The sequence below is a fragment of the Corythoichthys intestinalis genome, chromosome 20 (assembly GCF_030265065.1).
Source record: "Corythoichthys intestinalis isolate RoL2023-P3 chromosome 20, ASM3026506v1, whole genome shotgun sequence".
NCBI classification, from domain to species: domain Eukaryota; kingdom Metazoa; phylum Chordata; class Actinopteri; order Syngnathiformes; family Syngnathidae; genus Corythoichthys; species Corythoichthys intestinalis.
Window position 1 is genome coordinate 16,076,040 of NC_080414.1, and position 18,167 is coordinate 16,094,206.

The 18,167-nt window shown below is 36.8% G+C and overlaps 1 protein-coding gene across 1 annotated transcript in view; it reads left to right on the forward strand.

Moving 5' to 3' along the window:
- The window catches only part of nrbp2b (nuclear receptor binding protein 2b), a 48,258-nt gene extending 30,941 nt beyond the window's left edge, over positions 1-17,317 (forward strand). The window contains exons 2-18 of the mRNA XM_057824346.1: positions 1,342-1,464; positions 5,816-5,917; positions 5,995-6,084; positions 6,154-6,194; positions 6,278-6,372; positions 6,447-6,470; positions 8,308-8,394; positions 10,055-10,110; positions 10,171-10,266; positions 10,341-10,473; positions 10,551-10,653; positions 10,787-10,837; positions 12,302-12,437; positions 12,522-12,575; positions 12,685-12,748; positions 12,819-12,874; positions 15,349-17,317. Coding sequence (XP_057680329.1) covers positions 1,342-1,464; positions 5,816-5,917; positions 5,995-6,084; positions 6,154-6,194; positions 6,278-6,372; positions 6,447-6,470; positions 8,308-8,394; positions 10,055-10,110; positions 10,171-10,266; positions 10,341-10,473; positions 10,551-10,653; positions 10,787-10,837; positions 12,302-12,437; positions 12,522-12,575; positions 12,685-12,748; positions 12,819-12,874; positions 15,349-15,435 — 1,398 coding nt within the window. The 3' untranslated portion in view covers positions 15,436-17,317. The remainder of the gene's footprint in view (positions 1-1,341; positions 1,465-5,815; positions 5,918-5,994; positions 6,085-6,153; positions 6,195-6,277; positions 6,373-6,446; positions 6,471-8,307; positions 8,395-10,054; positions 10,111-10,170; positions 10,267-10,340; positions 10,474-10,550; positions 10,654-10,786; positions 10,838-12,301; positions 12,438-12,521; positions 12,576-12,684; positions 12,749-12,818; positions 12,875-15,348) is intronic.
- Positions 17,318-18,167: the final 850 nt, after the last annotated feature.

The window sequence follows — 18,167 nt, forward strand, 5'->3', positions numbered from 1 at the left end:
ACAGTTTAACTCAAAGTTGTTTTTAGACATGTTCTAACTAACAATGAAAACAAAATGGTTGACTATTTCTGTCAAAAATAATATTTTATTACAGCTTCTTGACTTAACTAGTCTACAACTGTACTGTTTTAAGTTCATAAAACTTGTTTAGGTTTTTAATAAATGTCCTGAAAATAATTTCCCAGTCCACAAATCAGAATAAAAAAAGTCTTGTTCATTCAAATAAAAAAAAGTGCTGATGATTTTTTTTTTTGTGAGTAAAGGGCTGATATAAACTGTGTTAATGCCTCATTCATTTTCTTTAAACATACTAAACAACAAAATCGAATAAATGTCGAAGCAGACTGTAATGAATCAGTTTTCTTTATCAACTAGTTGTTCATAAATACAATCCAGATCAATTTCAAAGCACACTCTCTTGTATGACAATTTACAGTTTGAATGGGAGTTTATGTTAAAAGCTGTTATATGATTGGGTTGATGTGTGTGGTTTCTTTATAAAAAGAAATTTGACAACTTTACTATCTAACAATAACTCAAGTGCTAATGCTTCTCCAAAACGCAATGCAAACAAACACTTAAGACACTGATTAGCATAATCGCTAAGCAGCTTAGCACTCTGCGCTAAGTACCGTAGTAATGACTCAACAACAAAGAATACAAACAATACAATTGGCTTCATTTACTCACCTCTGACGGAGGCACACCAGATCTAACAACACAAAAGACAATCTAACGCTCGAAACTTGGTAATATAATTAATTCAGCGACACAATTTCAATGTAGCAGCGAACTCACTCTCTCTGGCTCTCACATTACACACAAACAAGGACCCAAGTGGGACTGCTCATAGCTGCCGGCAAAAAACTATTGTTATTTAACGATTGTACTCAAGTAGTTATTGCAGCCTTACTAGTGATAAACTCAATTTAATTCACAGCAGAATGATGAAAAGCGCTTGTGTCATGTGTCGGTAATTGTTATATCGCTATATCGTGAGATCATTGTTATCGTGAGCCTTGTATCGCAAATGGTATCGTATCGTGAGCTACCCAGATATTCATACTCCAAGTCTGCGATGACATTGCTGAGGCCAAATGTTCTCCCTCATTGGCTAGCATTTAACAAGTGAGACATCGGAATAATGTGTCGCAAGGCAGCCATTTTGATGTACAGTACGTGATGATAGAGCATTAAAGTCATGAAGTTAGAACATGTTGGTTCTAATGGTAAACTTGTGGTCAATTTCCACGTTTTATGAGTTATAAACGTCTTCCTCCAACTCATCAATGGGCAGTCTATTTCACGAGATGCCAATAAAATGTAATTTATTTTCTGTAGGTGAGCCAAGGGAATGTCCCAGGTGTGGAAAGCGCCTCACTAGCCATGGACACGGAGGAAGGGGTCGAGGTGGTGTGGAATGAAGTGCTTTTCTCCGATAAAAAAGTCTTCAAAGCGCAGGAGGTATGGTAATATTTGGTGTTGTGATGTTATTTTCTGACTGTATTAATTTTTAAGTAATACACAAATTTTTCTAACTTTAAAAAGTAAAGTATAATCGAGTAATTGGACGATTAATTAAATGATAAATCGATTAATGGGATAAATGTCACTTTTTTGCAATGACCTTGGTAATTTAACTTCAAGTTGTTTCCGGCATGCTGTAAGTAACAATGAAAACAAAATGAATGACTACTTCCTTCAAAAATAATTATTTCATTGCTGTTATATATAGTGCTCTTTTAAGTATATAAAATTTGTTGAAAGATTCTGAGTAGAAAACAAAACTTTCTCAGTACACACATCAGACAAAGACAAGCGAAATTGCAACACAAATATTACATATTTATTATTATTAATTCACATACAGTGAGGAGCAGAAGTATTTGCACCCCTTGTGATTTTGCAAGTTCATCCACGTAGAAAATAAGTGAGTTCTGAAATTTCAATCATAGATTCATTTCTACTCAGAGATGATAATCTAAAAAAAAAATTAAAAGAAAGATCCGGAACTCACATTGTATGAATTTTCAATAATTTATTCGTAATTTACTGGGGTTCATAATAGTACTTGTACCCCTGAGAATTAACAATAATTATGACACTCAAAGAGTTGTCAGTCTACCCCCAAAAAACTCCACCTAACCACCCACCCACCAATCATTTGAGCTTATTATTGTCACCTATACACCCCGCAGTCAGACATAATCCAACTGCTACCATTGGGAAGACCAGAGAGCTTTCGAAAGACACCAGAGAAAAAATAGTTGAGCTCCACAAAGCTGGAAAAGGCTATGGGATAATTGGATAATAAATCATCAGTTGCTGTATGTTGTTGGATTTGTCATGCCTGAAGGGAAAATAAATAAAGAAAGAAATTGTTAGAAAATGGAAAAGGCTAAACAAGACTGATAATCTACCTCAGAATGGGGCTCCATGTAAAATCTCTCCTCATGGGGCATCACTCATGATGCGAAAACTGAGGGCTCAGCCTAGGACTATAAAGCAGGAGCTGGTCAATGACCGGAAGAGGGATGATTGCACAGTTTCAAAGGCTACTGTCAGCAGACCACTACGGTGCAATGGTTTAAAATCATGCATTGCCCTAACCTGTTGAAGCCAGTACATGGGAAGGCCCGCTGAAGTTTGCCAGGGACCATCTGAATGATGCAGAGGAGTCATGGGAGAAAGTCATGTTGTCAGATGAGACCACAGTAGAACTTTTTGGTGAAAACTTTACTCGTTGTGTGTGGAGGAAAAAGAAGGATGAGTACAATCCCAAGAACACCATCCCCACTGTGAAGTATGAGGGTAGAAACCTCATGCTTTTCGGTAATGGGGACAGGGCGACTGTACTGTATAAAGCAGAGGATGAATGGTGAAATGTATCGTCAAGTTTTGAGCCACAACCTCCTTCCCTCAGTCAGAGACTTGAAGGTGATTCATGGCTGGATCTTCCAACATGACAATGACCCGAAGCACACTGCCAAGCTGACCAAGGAGTGGCTGCGTAAGAAGCATATCAAGGTTATGGAGTGGCCTAGCCAGTCTCCAGAACTCAATCCAATGGAAAACCTTTAGATGGAGCTGAAACTTCATGTTTCTTATCGACAGCCCCGAAAACTGACAGATGATTTCTGTGGAGGAATGGGCCAAAATCCCTGTTTCCATATGTCAAAACCTAGTGAAGAACTACAGAAAGCGTCTGACCTCTGTAATTGCAAACAAAGGACTCTGCACTAAATATGAGCACTCATTTACTCAGGGGCACAAATACTTATGAACCTCAGTAAATTACAAATAAATTATTGAGAAATCATACAATGTGAGTTCCGGAATATTTTTTTACATTATGTCTCTAAAGTGGAAATGCATCTATGATTGAAATTTCAGACTTCTACCTATTTTCTAAGTGGGTGAACTTGCAAAATAACAAAGGGTGCAAATACTTCTGCTCTTCACTGTATATTTATTTTACCCTAACATTTTAGCATGAAGTAAATGAATAATAAAACAATAATTAATTAATAAAACATTGATGTTTTTGAAACGTGATATAGTTAGTGTCTGACACTTATGGGTGTCTGTGCGGAAACTACCACTGGACTTCATTTCCGCTTAGCTTAGCTCGTGCTAATTATAAATTTGATGAAGTAAAAAAAAAAAAAAATCCATAAAACAAAAAACCAAAACGGTGCACAAGTGAACCGAACCGAATATGCAAAACCAAAACGGTTCATTTGGAAAATTATGTCGCTGTTTAATAGCTGTAAAAGATACGGACTGGACGTAAAATAAGTTAGTGACGAAATTTGCTGGATGACACCTCATGACATTTGTCATAAGGATTTATTAATGCGCATGACAACGTCACGTCATAATCATAGGCGGAGTTTGACTTTTGGGACGGGGGGGCACAACATGTTGATGACCCCGAAACGCAGTGTCAGCAATAAAATTAACTTACAAGAATATTTATAATAATAAGCTGACAATGAGCGTTTTCTGTTTCCCACAATTTTTGAGGGGAATTCTAAATCAGGCTGCTTTGGCAATACTTTTCATCCATTGGATATGGTACGCCCGCCGGTGTCATGCCAATGTAGTTACCCTAGTCAAAAATGTATCCCCTGGGCGGAGCCATATGGAGGTAGATCTGTGTCTTTATTATTCAATCAAAAAAAGTTGCTTCAATAAAAAAAAAATTTTAAAAATTGCATCAATCAAAATATACATTTTCAACCCAAAAAAAAGTCGCTTGTGTTTGAATGCAAAAATTGCATGTGAAAGCTATTTTCTTTGAGTGATTTTTTGATTGAAGCAACTTTTTTGATTGAAGTAATGTTGATTTGTGTTTGGGCCACATTTTGGCTAGGACATTTTTGTCTTTATTATTCAACCAAAAAATATATTTTCAAAAAGAAAAATCACTTCAATCAAAAAAAAAGAAAAATTTCAATCATGGAAAAAGTTTTTGAATGCGAAAATTTGCGAAAATTGAAAAATTTGCATTTGAACAGTTACTTTTTCATTGGAAAAGTTTTCTTTAATTGAAGCAATCCTTTTTGTGTTTGGGCCATATTATGGGTAGGGCATTTGTGTCTAAATCATTCAATCCCCCCTAAAAGTTGCTTCAATCAAAAAAAAAAAAAAAATTCAATCAAAGAAAAAAATCATTTGAAAAATAAAATCCCCCCCCGCCCCCCATTTTATTGTTGTTGAAAATTATATGCAAAGCAAATGGCCGTCTAAGTTGCTCGTCACATGATCTGTTCGAAAAATAATTTTAACCCATTATGAAAATATATAAAAATTAGGGCTGTCAAAATTATTGCATTAACGGGTGGTAATTAATTTTTAAAATTAATCACGTTAAAATATGTGACGCAGTTAACACACATGTCCCGCTCAAACAGATTAAAATGACAGCACAGTGCAATGCCCACTTGTTACTTGTGTTTTTTGGAGTTTTGTTGCCCTCTGCTGGCGCTTAGGTGCGACTGATTTTATGGGCTTCAGCACCCATGAGCATTGTGTAATCATGGACATCAATAATGGCAGGCTACTAGTTTATTTTTCGATTGAAACTTTTACCAATTTTATTAAAACGAAAACATTAGGAGGGGTTTTAATATAAAATTTATATAACTTGTACTAACATTTATCTTTTAAGAACTACAAGTCTTTCTATCCATGGATCGCTTTAACAGAATGTTAATAATGTTAATGCCATCTTGTTGATTTATTGTTATAATAAACAAGTACAGTACTTATGTACCGTAAGTTGAATGTATATATCCATCTTGTGTCTTATCTTTCCATTCCAACAATAATTTACGGAAAAATATGGCATATTTTATAGATGGTTTGAATTGCGATTAATTACGATTGATTAATTTTTAAGCTGTAATTAACAAATAAAAATAATAATCGAATAAAAATTTTAAAATGTTATAAAAATGATTTTTTTTTGTTCATTTCATTCATTTTTTTGCAGTTTTATTGCTTTACAACTTATAGGAAAGTCAATTACATGGAAGGACACTTTCTGGCCACCAGGGGGGCCTGGCCCTGGCCCCCCCTTAAAATCCGCTTATGGTCATAATTATGAAATTATGTCTTATGACGCCGGTGTCAAATAAGGTGTTACCGTATTTTCTTATCCGTGCTAAATATCTCACTTTAAGACCTCTATTACTTGTGACAAAATTGTTAATCCACCATTTTATAAGGTAGCACAACTACACTTTTAACTGTACTTTTTTGCACTTATGTTTTGGAATGTATTACAAGAGACAACACATATTGTTTACAGGAGAAAATCAAAGAAATGTTTGAGAACCTAATGCAGGTGGAGCACCCAAACATTGTCAAGTTCCATAAATATTGGCTGGATATGAAGGAAAGCCAAGCTCGGGTATGTTTGTACTTTTTCCATTCTTTTATCAATACTGTATTCATGCATGTGCTTCACGTACGTCCGACTGTTTTTAGGTCATCTTCATCACCGAGTACATGTCGTCGGGCAGCCTCAAGCAGTTTTTGAAGAAAACCAAGAAGAACCACAAGACCATGAATGTCAAGGTTGGTCAAAATTTTATCTAGAAAATCAGCTGAATAATGTCATTCATATTTTTGTTTTGTATATTTCAGGCCTGGAAAAGATGGTGCACGCAGATCCTCTCCGCCCTCAGGTACGGGATGATTACATTTCTTCATTGTTTTGGTAGGGCTTCTTTTATTTATGTATGCCACTCTTATTTTCCATCCCCTGCAGTTATCTGCACTCGTGCGATCCACCAATCATCCACGGCAATCTGACATGCGACACCATCTTCATCCAGCACAACGGACTCATTAAGATCGGCTCAGGTCTGATCCCTGCAGGGCTTTCCGTGCCACTGCAGGAAGATAATTTATGCTGTTTTGTGGTCTTCTCTCCGCAGTGTGGCATCGACTTTTTGTTAACGGTAAGAAAATGGCTATGTTTTTGGTTTAGGAATTGGATTGAGTTTATGACTAGTAGACGCCCAATCCATTTGAACTGGGAGGGTGGCAGCGAATGAACATTATTCATTCGCTGCCATCCCTCCCACTTCAAACGGATTGAACGTCTATGGCCGTCAGTGGGACGTTTTTAAAACGACATATCGATTCTTGGTGGGAGCGTATCGATAACCTTTTGGGCTACAACTCATCGCGATACAGTGGTATGTTTTTCTGAACCTTTTGGAATTTCTCACATTTCTGCATAAAATCACCATCAAATGTGATCTGATCTCTGTCAAAATCACACAGATGAAAAAACATGTCTGCTTTAACTAAAACACCCCAAACATTTATAAGTTTTCACATTTTAATGAGAATAACATGCAAACAATGACAGAAGGGGGAAAAATGAGCAAGTGAACCCTCTGCTTAAGGAGACTTAGAGAGTATTTGAAACCAATTTTTACCAAACAATTTGTCAGGTGTGTGCCCAATCACTGATGAGTGGTTTATTGCTGCCCTGCCCACTATAAAACACACACCTGGTAAGAATTGTCTTGATGAGAAGCATTGTCTGATGTGCATCATGGCTTGGTCAAATGAGCTGTCTGAACACCTGCGATCAAGGATTGCTGATTTATATAAAGCTGGGAAAGGATACAAAACCATCTCTAAAAGTCTGGATGTTCATCAATCGACAGTCCAAGAAGTTGTCTAGAAATGGAGAGAGTTTGGTATTATTGTTTCTTTCCCAAGGAGTGGCCGTCCACCAAAGATGACGCTAAGAGTTCAGCGCAGAATACTCAAAGGTAAAAAAGAACCCTAGCGTGTCTGCTAAAAACTTACAGAAATAACTGGCACAGTCCAATATCTCAACTTTATTTAAAACAATGGCCAAGAATGCTGTTCATGGGAGGACTCCACCGAGGAAGCCACTGCTGTCTAAAGAAAACATTATTGCTTGTTTAATGTTTGCAAAAAGGCACTTGGACACTCCACAGAAGTTTTGGCAAAATATTTTGTGGACTGATGAAACCAAAGTTGAATTGTTTGGGAGTAACACACAACGTCACGTGTGAAGGAAAAATGGAACGGCACACTAACATCAACACCTCATCCCCTCCTTGAAGCACGGTGGAGGGAGCATCATGATTTGGGGGATGTTTTGCTTCATCAGGGCCTGGACAACTTAAAATCGTTAATGGAGGAATGACTTCAAAAGTTTATCAGGATGTTTTGCAGGAAAGCCTGAGGCCGTCTGTCAGACAGTTGAAGCTAAAAAGAGGATGGATGCTGCAACAAGATAATGATCCAAAACCCAGAAGTCAATCGACTTCAGAAAGGTGTTGGAAGAACAAAATACACGTTCTGGAGTGGCCAAGTCTTGAATATGACTGAACTATAGAAGTTTTGTAGAAAAGAATGGGCTAAAATTAGTCCTGTTCAATGTGCCAGACTGATCTGCAGCTACATGAAGTGTATGGTTGAAGTTATTTCTGCCAAAGGTGGGGCCACAAAATATTAAATGTGTTGGTTCACTTATTTATTTTTCCCCCTTCTGTCATTGTTTGCTTACTATTATCATGAAAAGATTTTTTTTTAAAAACTATAAATGGTTGGGTGGTTTTAGTTAAAGCAACCACTGTTTTTTCATCTGTGTGATTTTGACAAAGATCAGATCACATTTGATGGTGATTCTATGCAGAAATGTGAGAAATTCCAAAAGGTTCAGATACTTTTTCATACCACTCTATATCTCCTTTTCGATAGATTGTTACACTCCTATTGGATACTACTCTGTTGATCTTTGTTTCACAGTATTCCCGGATGCTAACGTCCATGGCAAAGGGAGGCAACATCGTGACGAGCAGCGGAACCTTCATTTTTTTGCGCCAGAATATGGAAGTAAGTTGCATGCTGTAGGCTAGTTTTGGCACTATAAGTTGGAAGGTTATTATTTAGCTGAACAGGACTGTTGCAGTCTAGCTTTAGCATGTAGCAAGGATAATATACATGACACATGAAGTGAATGTACCGTATCAAGTGAATGTAGCGGTGGTCCCCAGGTTACAAGCGAGTACTGTTCCTACGTTGGCGATGTAACCCGAATTTCCTCGTAAATCTGAAGTAACCGTTTCAGGACCCCAAAATACCCCCAAAATCTCAAAATAACTGTCCAAAAACATGTTTTATACGTCATTGTACTTTCCTCGCCAAGACGGTGGAGCAAAGTCTTAGCTAAACAGCGAGCTAAGCTGTAATCTTTCTCTCTCTCACTCGGCTGCATGACTTCTTCGTGGGAGCAAATGCGCTCTTCCTCATGTGTGCACATGCGCTCTTCTTCGTGTGTGTAAATACGTTATTTTTCATATGTACATACCCGCATAGTTGCGTGCGGAAGTACAACCTGCTTTACACTTCTTGTGCCAAGATAAAAGCATGCACCATTATAATCTATAACACATTTCGCCAAAGAGAAGAGCAGTCATATTAATAAAATAAAGTAAAAAAATAAGAGACTGTGAGGTTCAATAAGGTACTGTGTACAAAAAAACAAAAAAATGACTGGATACAAAATAGCGGGTGAGACGCCGGCATGAAGTTGAAATAATGCAAGTATTAGGTATAAATGCTTTGCACATATTTACATTATTTGACTCCTTTGCTGCCGTCGTCAGCGCTAGAAATCCATTCCATTTCGACAAAACAGATTGGACAACCAACGCCATCAAAGGCAGTAAAAGCTGAGCAATCACAGTTTAAATGAACTGGACGTCTATTGTTGTCAATTGCAGACACTGAGTTAAACATACACGTATGCACATAAATTGAGAGTAAAGTGTTCAATGAATGTATTTAAAAAATGAAAATATTATTTACAAACATATTTAAAAAAATACTATATGTCTTGTATTCAGGGTTTACCTCAGAAAGCATGGCGGCCCACCAGGCTAAAACATTTAGCGGTAACCCTGAATTTTAACATCTCTGTAAATATAAAAATATAATATTTAGTGAGTAAAGATATATTTTTAAGAAAAATGTTCAACATAATGAAATTAAATATTTTTGTATTTATTATAAATATAAATCACGATAAAAACATTAAGAAAAATGTTTGTCAAATATCAATTAAGCATCCACGAATTACATAAGGGTCTATACGTAAATCTATTGCTGTATATACATTAAATAATTTAGTTGAAAAGAAGATACAGATCATATTAAAATAAAAATATGTTGGCTATAATATTGATTAGAATTCAGTGGGGAAAATAAGGTAAATTATCAGACATACAAAAATTAAATAGTACTTTATTACATAATACTTGGTTTACAATACAACAAGACAATTTACTCTCAGGTCATGCTAGGTTATTTAATGTAGATTAGTTACATTATTGTTTATTTGTTAAATAACAGAGCACTATTTAATTTCTGGCGTTTTTAATTTGAATTGCAAGGTCTTGGTATGTTTTAAAGGAAAGGTTAAACATTAACTATATAATCGTTTCCTCCGCATTTCCCGTACACCCACACCCTCCACTCCTTCTTTTCTTCCCAGCCGGCGAAGATGACTACGCCATTGACATTTTCTCCTTTGGCATCTGCGCTCTGGAGGTAAGAAACCGCTAAATTGCGTGCCGTGAACGCAAGTTGACTAGAAAACATCACCCATAGATGGCAGTGTTGGAGATCCAAGCTAACGGTGACGCCGCTGTTTCCAAGGAGGCCATCGTCAATGCAGGGCAATCGCTCGAAGACCCTCTCATGAGAGTATGAGCTGTTTACAATTATCTCCTTGGTTTTCATAGAAATACATTATTACAATAATACAATTCTTCTGCTAGGAGTTCACGCAGTCGTGTTTGCGCCCTGACGCCAAACTCCGTCCGACTGCTCACGACCTTCTCTTCCACCGCGTCCTGTTTGAGGTTCACTCCCTCAAACTGCTAGCTGCCCACTGCCTCATTAACAACCAGTGTGAGTCTCTGACACCAAAACCAAACAGCGGGTCTCCTTGGAACTGCTCTAATAGAAAGAATTTGGAATTTTTTTAGACTTGCTTCCTGAGAACTGCGTAGAAGAGAGGACCAAGTCCTATGACCCCAATGCCATCATGGCAGAGATTAAGCATGAAGATAGGCTGGGAGTTCAACTAAAGTAATAAAAAATTTTTTTTATATGTATCTATATATATACACAGTATATATATGTATAATATTAATTCGAATGCGTGAGTTAAGCGTCCTGGTATTTTAGCAATTTATTAAAATAGCACATTATGGATTTTCAGGTACTCCCATGTGTCCCCTTTGGAGCTGGACAAGTTCCTGGAGGACGTCAAGTAAGTGGAAGGCTGTTAGCGCAAGGGTTGCCATAAACAATCATTTTGATAGTCGATTAATTACAGATTATTTTTGCAATAAATCGACAAATCTGCTCATGTATAAATCACATGTATTTGCTGTTATATTAGCCTCGCCTTTAGATTTTAGCTGTAAATGTGCATTGGAAAATAAAACTTGGGTAAAAAAGTTTAACTATGAAAGTTATGTCACTGTTTTTTTAATTAATTAAAAATAAGATAGTAATTGTTTAAAAAATTAATTTCTTATTCGAAAATATTTACTGGTCCTTTTTTAAAGGAAAGTATTCTAATACTAAATAATAAAAACAACCACTTAAAATCATTTAGAAATTTTTAAAAACAATATTTTTTTTTCCAAATTAAAAAGTCTGAATATAAATGTAATATAATGTGTGATTAAATTAAAAAGTATATTTAAGTATATTTTTTTACTGTTTTTTTTAGCTAATAGAATATTTTTCTTAACTGAAAAATGTACAAAACTCTCTTAAATAAATATTATTCACAATGAAGTGTTTAAAAATTGGAGTTACCCGATAATGGCTTTTTAACCAATATCCCGATATTGTCTAACTCCAAAAATCCGATACCGATATATGCGGTCGTGCACTTAACGTGTTATTACGTGATGCTTTAATAATGATAAATGTAACAACTTCAAAGTTTTCCAAATAATATTCTGGAAAAAATAAGAGAACAACTTCAACTGAAGTTAAAGAGAAAGTGCTAAAACAATATCTTGTATCAATAAAAAAAATTTTTTAAAACTTGAAATGGGCCAAAATGTCCATAAATAAACCAAAGAGCCACTAGGGGACGACCAAAGCATTACGAATACATGCCAATGCAATGACAATTTCCTAGATACATTTTGTTTGGCTTTATGAGGATTTTTAATTATGATTATTGGTTCTATTACTTTTGTTGGTGACTATTTCTTTCTGGTGAAGCAGTAGTTGTATGTGATGCTCGAATAATCAATTACTTTTCATTTATTGTTTATTTGTGCACCATGACTGTTTAGGGTCTTTCCCTCCGTTAACAAATACCAAGCATCTTATTTTAGAGACATCTAGGGGCCACTCTAAGCATAGCTGCTGTGCTAAGCTATGACCAGCCCATGCACAAAGGCTGCAGTCTTGTACATTAATTTATAACCCACCGTGCAAAACTAATACCGATATTATCCTCTATTATTTCAAAAGGCTTTTATCGATCGATATTATCCAGCGGCCGATATTATCGGACAACTCTTTTAAAAAGGATTCGAACAAGTTTCAGATCAACGATGTTTCGTAACTATGAATCGACTACCATATTAAAATAATTTATTTATCGATTAGCTGTCAATAAGTCTGTTCATTTTGGCAGCTGTACAGTAGTTATCGCAGCTAGCTTGATTAGCAGAGATGCTAAGTTCGTCATCCACGCACCTTTCAGAAATGGGATTTACCCCTTGATGAACTTCGCCTCGACCCGGCCGCATCCCGTCCCTCGAGCACTTTCCTTGTCTCAGGAGCAAGTGGAGACGGTCAAAACGCCTACGCCGGAACCACAGGAGACTGAGAGCAGAAAAGTTAGCATTTCACTTATTAGCAAGGGTATGGCTTCAAAATCATAGTGTATTTTTTAATACATGTCCGTTATGTGTGCTTGATAGGTCATTCAAATGCACTGCAGCTTGGAGTCCAATGAGGAAGGGACCAAAACTCATGTGAGTCATAGTACATCAGGTACAGGCTCTTTTATCGGGCCCAATGTTACGTACATCTATTGTATTTGTATTGATTTTCTTAAGCTGAACTCTCTTATCTCCACCTCAGCTGTCGTTATTTCTCAAAATGGATGACAAACTCCACCGGCAACTTAGCTGCGACATCCTTCCAAGTAGGTTTACTGCGTTCTCATTGGCGACGTTCCCTCACTGTGTTCTAATACAATCATATGCACCTTTCAGCCGATACGTCCAAAGACCTTGCCGGCGAACTTGTTCACTACGCCTTCATTAATGAGGTACAGTAAAAAAAAATATTCTGGCAAATTGCGGTGTTCAGTTTCACCTGAACCTAGTTCTTTAGTTGTCAACTTTTCAGTACTAATGATGAGAAAACCTGTCAGAGTCACTCAGTCATCAAATTTAACTACCTTCTTGAATTCAGAGCCTTCCATCAGCGACAAAATCCCTTGAGTACGTGATGACAACAGCTAGCTGTGTGTCAGCTCTAGCAAACAGCCTCATCTTAGCAAACTGTGGTTGGCCGTATTTTTTTAAATCTTTGTTTCCAGCCATTGTTAGCGTTCAATTGGTCTTGTGTAGTGCCACCAAGCATTGGACAGAGTCTATTCGTCTGTAAAAGAGCGTTTGATGTAGCTCGACGAAGCTTGCGCTAGCAACTGACAGCAGAGATTTAGCAAAGTGTGAATATGTATTCATCCAAAATATGTCTAATCACTTATGGTTAGCCTTAAATTGTTCTTTTGTCGTGGCACCAAGGGTCTTATCTTAACAAAAACTTGGCATATACCTGCAAATAACTCTCCTCACAAATGTAACGTCAGCAATGCTATTGCTAAAGGTGCGTTTGACAATGTGCTACTCGCATACACTACTACATTCACACTCAAAGTCGAAACATCACCGTGATGCCCGCTAGCTTGAAAAATATATACAGTCATGTAAAAAAAAAATAGGACACTCCATTAAATATTCAGTTCTTTATCAAGAAATGTTCACATATCAATGTCTGATCTTGTTTTTCTTTATCTCTGGGAAAGAAAATGATATAATTGCAGGTAAACAACAAAAAATAACATTGTTTTACTCATTAAATCAAATATATCAACAAAAATGCATCTTCTAACTGAGGAAAACGTTAGGACACCTTACCACCTAATAGCTAGTGTTACCGCCTTTGGCTGAAATAATTTCAGTGAGACGCTTTTTGTAGTCATCTACCAGTCTTTGACATCGGTCTGAAGAAAGTTTGCCCTACTCAACGCAGAATACTTTCAGCTGTGAGATGTTTGAGGGGTTTCTTGCATGTACAGCCCGTTTCAAGTCACCCCACAGCATCTCAATGAGATTGATCTGGGCTTTGACTCTGACATTCCAGGACTTATTTCCTTTTCAGACAGTCCTTGGTGGATTTACTGGTATGTTTTGGGTCATTGTCATCTTGCTGGGTCCAGTTTCGCTTCAGCTTTAATTTTTTTACAGATGATCTCACATGTTCCTCAAGCACCCTCTGATACACGATAGAATTCATGGTGGATTCTATGACGGTGAGCTGGCCAGGCCCTGCTGCAGCAAAGCATCCCCAAACCATGACACACTTCCACCTCCATGCTTCACTGTTGGTATGAGGTTTCTTTTCCTGGAATGCTGTATTGGGTTTACGCCAAACATGTCCTCTGTTCTGGTGTCCAAATAATTCTATTTTAGATTCATCTGACCAAAGAGCATTATTCTAGAAGTCCTGGTCTTTGTTTACATTCACTCTGGCAAACTTCAGTCTGGCCTTCATGTTCTTCTTGGAGAGCACAGGTTTCCTCCTTGCACACCTCCCATGAAGGTTAAACTTGTGGAGTCTCTTTCTGATTGTAGAGGCATGTACTTTCACATCAACAGTAGCAAGAGCCTGCTGTAGATCCCGTGATGACATTTGAGGGTTTTTGGAGATGTCTTTTACCATCTTGTGGTCTGCTCTCAGGGTGAACTTGGCCTGGGCATGTTGGCAGTTGTTTTGAATGTCCTCCACTTGTAGACTATTTTCCGGACAGTGGAATGGCTGTTTTTATTTTCTTTTGAGATCTTTTGAAATCCCTTACAGACTCATTAGCCTCTACAATCTTCTTTCTGAAGGCCTCAGACAGCTCACCATGGTATTTTCTCTCACTTCACCACTCAGTTACTGTTGAAAGTATTCTGCGTTGACGAGTGGGGCAAACTTTCTTCAGAGCGATGTCAAAGACTGGTAGATGGGTACGAAAAGCGTCTCACTGAAGTTATTTCAACCGAAGGTCGAAACACTATTTATTAGGTGGTAGGGTGTCCTAATGTTTTCCTCAGTTAGAATATGCATTTTTGTTGATATATTTGGTTTAATGAGTAAAACAAGATCAGGCATTGATATGTGAATATTTCTTAATGAAGAACTGAATATTTAGTGGGGTGTCCTAATTTTTTCACATGACTGTAAATAACCTGTTTTGTTGTTAAACCCGCAGAGTTCAAAGATGTAAGGGAGAAAATAGAGAGTTATCGTTTGAAAAATAAGCTAGCAAACTTCAAACTCGCTAAAAATGGAAACTTAGCCATGCTAGCCTGATGCTAGTTAGGTCGAAAAATACATAAATAAGCTGCTTTGTTTTTAAAACCACAGAGCTCAAAGAAAGGGAAAAAAATCAGTCTGAAAAATACGATGGCTATCTTCAAATGTTCCAACTGCTTTACAAAAATGGTTCAAATGTACGATTTTGTGTCTAAGGAGGACATTGAGAAGGTGGCAGTGTTTCTTGAAGATGCCATCAAGCGACACCGGGTACGAGTTCTGCCCTCCGGAAGCATGCAGTGAAAGAACAAGGGAGTCACGACAGATGGAAGTTGGCGACCGCTGCCTTTTATGGCGACCCAGACCCGGAAATGGAGGGAGCAGGTACCGGTTTGGAGCAAAAGGAACACTGATGGATGTTGAAAAATCAACAAGAAGTCACGGCAACCGGCAAAAGGGAAGTGAAGGACCACACGCATTATGGTTGTGTCTGGATCGGATCCGTCCAAAATGGCTTGTATGCCTTAACACACATCGATTCCGATCGAATGCCGCTGTTTCCGACATTCATTTTATTTGCAGCCATTTTGTCAAACGAATGTTTTACTACGCGTCATTTTTGCACTCCAGCGTCCACCCTGACAGGCCGATATTGTTTTATTTTTATTTTTTAATAACTCTGTCTATCATGCGCTGTTAACACATTCACTGTGGGTTTATTTATTATTGGGAAGCGTCGCACAAGGTTGTGGTGTTTATTAGCGAGCTGTCATATTTCTGTCGACTCTCTTTTTAGCCTGCAGTGCTCTTAAGGGCTTTTTCCCCTCTGAAAGTGTTCTGAGTGCCAAAGACATGCTGCAAAGTGCCTGATAGGGCATCAAAAAACAAAATTCAGGCTAATTGACTTATTGGGAATGGATGGTACGTTTGTCAGTGCATTGCAATGAATGGTAGAAAAATTCATTTACTTGGATGTAAATATTCTTTTATATGTCACAATTGTAACTTAAAATCATGCACAGAAGGAAACTTATTCATATTAATAATTTTTTTTTCCCCCAAAGGTATTCTTTTGCTTTGTTTTTCTGTGTTGCTGTATTTATCTTGTCTTAATTATGTCAAAAAATTATGATTTGTCCAATTTTGGGGGATGACATTACTCGGCAACTTGCTAACTCTGAATGAATTTATTCTTTTTTCAACATATATATTGTCTTTTTAAGGTTCTTAACATGCCTGAAAATTGAGCATTTTTGGTACAGTCTAGCATTAAAGTGTAAATTTATGTACTTGAGAGTCCTGAATACAAAACCTTAAAATTCAATCTGTAGCGCTCTAACAGGAAATTGACCACTTTGGTTCAAAACAGACATTCTGGCTAAATTCAAAGATTGCTACAACTCTAAAGAATGTTCTGGAATGAGTCCACTTCGTGAGATTTTCTAGACAAATGTGCCTCGATAAATTGCTTTTTTGCATAAGTTGACAAGTATAAGTTTGTAGGTGTCAACATTTGAATGATACTTATGAGGATTTGCTGTGGAAAAAGGGGATGCAGGGACCCGTTTCTATTGAAATTCCTGTGGGATGTCGACTCTAAAACATGCAATAAATTAAATCATTTGCTTTCAGAAAAAATGTTTTGGTTCGATTTGTCCAAATTCGAACTTGACGTAAAATGTATGTAAATTGTCTAGGTACTCTTGTTTGTCTTTGTTCTGTAAATTCCCATTTTAATAATACAATGCTGTACAGTGATTGCTTCAAGTTTTAGCTTGAGTATCTGTGCAGATGGGAGTTCAAAATCTTCCTGGATGTCCACCATCCATATAGGCTGTGCAGTAAATTTTGATGTGGCTTATTAGGCAGGAGTTTATTGCTACTATGGATCCTGATCCAATGCGTGCCACTCTTCCTCTTCTACCATCTTGTAAGCTGCATGTCTTAAAAAGCCTGCAAGCATTTAAAACATTGCGTTTTGCCTTTGTCAGTTCAGTTCCATAAGGGGACACTGGTTGTGAATGTTTTCATACATGGCACAATAATTTCAAATATATATTATCATATTGGTCTTAACTGTCAAGGCTGTTGAATGAAACTTGCCTTTGGTTGTGCTCTACTTAAGCATTTGTAAAATATTGTAGCAAGGAATTAAATGAATAAACATGTAAAATGCTAATCGTGTCTGAAGATTTTTTTTTTTTCATGAAAGGATGAGATACTAATCCCGTCTGGAGTTGTATTTAATCTAATAATGCATTTATATGTATGCTAGTGTGGCAACGATTAATAGATTATATAAATCGATTAGGGGGAAAAAAAAAAAAGCTTCGGATCAAATTTTACTGCTTCGAGGATTTGTTTAATTAGACTGACGTTGTAATGGTTTGTTTTTCTTGATTTGGGTGGATAAACTGCCCTCCAGTGGCAACAATGAATAGGCCATAACTCGTCTAACATGGTTGAATCCAGTTGCTCCCTGTTAAGACCAACATAAGGTATGTTTTTGTTTGAGCTAATATGTTTATGCATTTATTTAGTTTAACAGTATATTTAGCAGTTTTTTTTAAACGGGAATATTCTGTTTGAACGATCTGTTAAGAGCTTTGTAAAAAAAAAAAAAAAAGTTAGCATTTCATAGCATTTTAGCTAGCAGACTTTTATGTAAGTTAGCCAATTGTTCTTTTGTTCTACTTAGATCTTTTTTTTTAATTTTTAAATGCATTTATTGCTCGTGTGAAATGAAAGTGCAATTCTGCATAGTTTGAAGAGACTAAAGAATTTTATTTTGTATTCACATTTAATGTTCTTTTGAAAGGCTAATCTTAGCAGGCCAAAATTAATATTATTGCAAGCATGAACACATCGTTTTACATATCCTGAAATTTATTCTGCAACACATTAAATGTTCTTAATCTGATTATTCGGCTGTTCGAAAAAATGGATAGATTCATTGATTACCTAAATAATTGAGCCAATGTATGCTAAATGTCTTTAAGCGTTACATTTGCGCTTTCTACGATTAATTTAAATAT